The sequence below is a fragment of the Echinops telfairi genome, unplaced genomic scaffold (genome assembly GCF_000313985.2).
Source record: "Echinops telfairi isolate 266 unplaced genomic scaffold, ASM31398v2 ScPeMD7_7469;HRSCAF=8507_0, whole genome shotgun sequence".
Taxonomy (NCBI): Eukaryota; Metazoa; Chordata; class Mammalia; order Afrosoricida; family Tenrecidae; genus Echinops; species Echinops telfairi.
The window spans coordinates 37,245,716-37,249,538 of NW_022111372.1; the positions used below are offsets into that span (position 1 = coordinate 37,245,716).

The following is a 3,823-nucleotide window of genomic DNA, read 5'->3' on the forward strand; positions in this document are numbered from 1 at the left end:
TATGTTGCAGTGCTCGGAGGTAGTGCCCAAAACATATTGGCCATTTCTCTACTTGGGAGCAACGGAGGAGGCCTGAATGTCATCTTAGAGCTCTCCATCATGTCTTCCTTCAGAAGCAAACCAGTCGGCCTTATTTGGGTGTGCAAGGACAGGAGTCTTGCTCACCATGACCTTCATGGTTAGGCATCATGGGGGGGCACTTTGTCTTTCGCCTTTCACCCTCACGTCATGCCTTCATTCCAGAATGAAATGTTCTCCCTTTCACCACCCCCCACCCTTTTTCTTTTTAAAAAGCTTTATTGAAATCTGTTCGTACAGCACACATTGTACCCTCGTATCTGTTTTTTGTTTTTGTTTTATACTGCAGTTTTGTTTAAGACCTTTTATTTGTTATGATAAACATATAGGCAATAAGACCCTTGTCATTTCCAAAACTTTTCATGTACACAGTGCAGCGGTATGTATGTTTGCCATGGGATTTAACCATCGCCACCAGTTACTCCTAAGTTCCATAGGAGTTCAGCCTGCCATGTTTATTTCCCTTTGTTTGCTTTTCCTTTTGTGTTTTTCAGATTCCAAGATCTTTCCGAAGGTAAGAAAGGGCAGAGAATTTCTAACTGGAAGCCCAGCAGGTCAAACCCACCGGCCGCTCCACAGGAGAAAGATGAGGCAGCCTGCTCCTGTACAGCTCTGTGCCCTCAGGGACCCTACAGAGGCTTTCCCTGAGTCGAAGTGGACGTGATGGCAGCGGGTTGCAGGGTGTTTGTGCCAGCTGCTGAGAAGTAGTATTAAAAGTGATGTTTCAAACCCATCTTTTAAGCATTGATGGCCCTTCCACGCGCACAAAGAGGCCACCTGAGCTTGTAGGCAAAAGCTTCTGAAGTAATTCAAGCACAGGAGCTTCCCCTTCACCACCCATTCAACATTCCCAAGACCCCCAGCCAAGCTCAGCTCCTCCTGCACCTGCTGGGTGGGGCATGGGGGGGGTGGGGGGGGTGTCCTTATTGCTTTACCAAGATGAGCCAAAGAGAAAGGCCCTGTCTTAAAGGAGGCTGGGTCTCCTGGACACTCTTGTATTTTGCTATTCCTCCCAAATCTCCGGGAAGCCACTGTCTGCCACCTAGTCAGTTCTGTTGGACCGAGAATGATCCAGTGCACACATGCCAAGTGGGCCATGACTTTTAACTGAGACATGTGTCTGTTAATGTCACCTGTGGGCAGTAACAGGTCTAGGACAGAAATCGGGCTTCCAGCCCTGCCTCGTGCAGTGGGCGGGCAGACTCCTGGAGGGCTGGGGGCTGACGGCATATCTGCCATCTCAACAGGCAGGGCCCCGCAGCTGGCTGTGACCGAGGGTGCTTCTGCTGATGAAGATGGCCTTCTCACCAGTCACGGAGGGAATACGAAAAAGGGAAATAAACCTGCAGAGAAAACCCACTTGGGCAACGAGAAAGGTAAGTCTTGACACTGAAGCTAGCCCACAGAGGGAGGAAAAGCAGGACTGTGGCAGCCCCCAAAGGCTGGGCCTGCCTGTGCCGAGGAAGCCCTAACGGGCCAGGGCCTTCAGAGATGAAAGGAGCACAGGCTCACAGTACCTGCAGCCCCACTCTTCAGCCTCAGAGCATCTCCTCCCTCTCAGTGACATCTCCAGGGCAGCAAGCACATAAGGGGATGGAGACTGCTGGGCAGAGTCTACCTTCGGGGCCTTGTTTTCTTTGGGCCCCGTTGGTTATTCTCGTGTTGCTCCCAGTCCACTTGGTGCGAGCTACACCTGAGGGCTGCCTCCACAGTCCTGCACAGCTGTGCAGGGCAAGAGCAGAGTCAAACGAGAAAACCATGCAGCTCGGGTACACCGCCCAGGACAGACCTCCTCTTGTCGGTAGACAGCCAGAAAACTCCAAGACTTAGCCATCGTGTCATCTCCCGTCCTGTGGGCAGTAGCTGAGCGGGCTTTGTGTCTTGCAGGGAGCACATGCGTGCGTGCGGAGGAAGAAGAAAACGGAGGCAGCACTCCGAGGAGGAAAAGGAAAAAGAAGAAGAAGAACCCTCCCCAGCCTGAGAGCTTACACCCAGCGCCCAGCATCACCTCCTCCGGCGAGAGAGGGAGCCAAGAACCAGGGGACAGTCATAGGAAAGAGGAGAAGGTCCCAAGTGTGGTGAAGACAGGCCCAGAAGCCAGCTCCACGGAGCAGGGGGCCTGGGAGCGTCCCCCGGCCATCACCACCTGCAACAAAAGGAAGCGGCCCAGGAAGAAGAGCCTGAGGGCTCAGGAAGGGGTCCTAAGGTTCGCAGGACCACCTCCAGAGAACAGGACTCCCAGCAGCCCCAACCTGGACTGTGCTCAGGCTCCTGCCGGCCACAGCCCCGCCATGGGTGGCGCTCAGGGTCTGAAGAGGAAGCGGAAACTCTCAGTCAACGGCAGCAGCCTGTCCGTGCTGGCCTGGCCCCCCACAGGGAAGGGAAGCGCTGAGAGCAGCCCAGGGGAGGCAGGGGCTGGCCAGCGGGGGAGGCTAAAGAAGAAGAAGGGAATGCCCGGCCTGTGTGCCCTGTACGCCATGTCCAGCCCGAAGGCGGCCCTCTTGAAGAAGAGGAGGAAGGTGAAAGAGAGGCTGCACTTGGCGGAACACAATGGCGTGTTGGAGCCTGGAGCCAAGCAGACCCGCACTCTGGTAGGGCGAACTTGAGTCCTGGGGGCTGCAGCCGTGCTTGAGGACCACTAGGGTCAGCAGGGAGAAAGATTAGGCTCTGCCCCGGTAAAAGCCAACAGCTTCGGGAACCCTGGAGCAGCTCTCCCCTGTTCTCGGAGCTCCCTGTGCCTCGGGATTGTTGGGATGCCGGTGGCTACCTCCCTGGGGCCTGGCATGTTGGCGTGGTGGGGGAGAAGCCATCAGTTAGACCTGGTCGTGACCTATAGGTCGTGACCCTGTAAGTATCCCCAGGGGTGAGGGACAGGGGAGTGGTCCTAGCGGTCCTTGCTGCCTCCTCCGCTTTTCCTGCGCCAGGTCCTGTAGTTGAGGTGGTGCCAGGGCTGGCGTCCACCTGGGGATGCTATTCTCCAAGCCCGGGTGGACATACAGCAGGCAGACTGCATCCCCACCACGTTGATCATTAGCTGTCGTCCAGTGCTGGGCCCCGCTGGCAAAGAGAAAACCTAGAATGTTCCTGTCTAGCTTATCTTGTTCGTGAGAAGACTCCTGCCACTTAGCTCTCTGGTCCCAAATGTGAGTGAGGTTGACGTCACTGGCTGCCCGCTTTTCCAAAACCAAGCTCGGTGCCGTGAGGTGAGGTCGGACTGACTTGGAGCCACCCTGGAGAACAGGCTGCCCCCCGGGTCTCCCGGTGCTGTGTGTCTTGACAGGAACTGACACCTCGTCTTTCTCCTGCAGAGCAGCCGATAGGCTTGAGCTGTGACGTTTCAGTTAATGGCCCAATGTGTGTCACTGCGCCGCCAGAGTGCCTTCCTGCTTACCCTGAGTATCGGACTCCCCACGCGTCCCTATAGTGGAACGGCTGCCCCACACAGGAAGAGAACTTGCCCCCTGCGGGTGGTGGCTGGTCCCCGAGCACCTCCATCCCCACGCAGCTCCTCTCATTGCTGGGCGGTCGTGCTTGGTGCCAGCCTCCTGGTCACTGGGAGCCAGTCACAATGTCGTTGGCTCACCACAATCCCAGAAGTCACGGTTTGATTCTGTGTGCATGTGCAGACACACACCTGCATGAGTGTTTGTGTGTGACTTACAAGCATCTACTACTTCGGGACTTTGTTTTTAAAAGTTTGAAAACTAAAACCGGATGCCCCTAAAGCCTCCCAGTGTTGCCCTTG

At 55.7% G+C, this 3,823-nt stretch overlaps 1 protein-coding gene across 1 annotated transcript in view; it reads left to right on the top strand.

Moving 5' to 3' along the window:
• RRP1B (ribosomal RNA processing 1B) overlaps positions 1-3,823 on the top strand; it is a 27,995-nt gene that overhangs the window by 17,008 nt on the left and 7,164 nt on the right. The window contains exons 11-13 of the mRNA XM_045284618.1: positions 573-592; positions 1,326-1,454; positions 1,966-2,669. Of these exons, the coding sequence (XP_045140553.1) occupies positions 573-592; positions 1,326-1,454; positions 1,966-2,669 (853 nt within the window). The remainder of the gene's footprint in view (positions 1-572; positions 593-1,325; positions 1,455-1,965; positions 2,670-3,823) is intronic.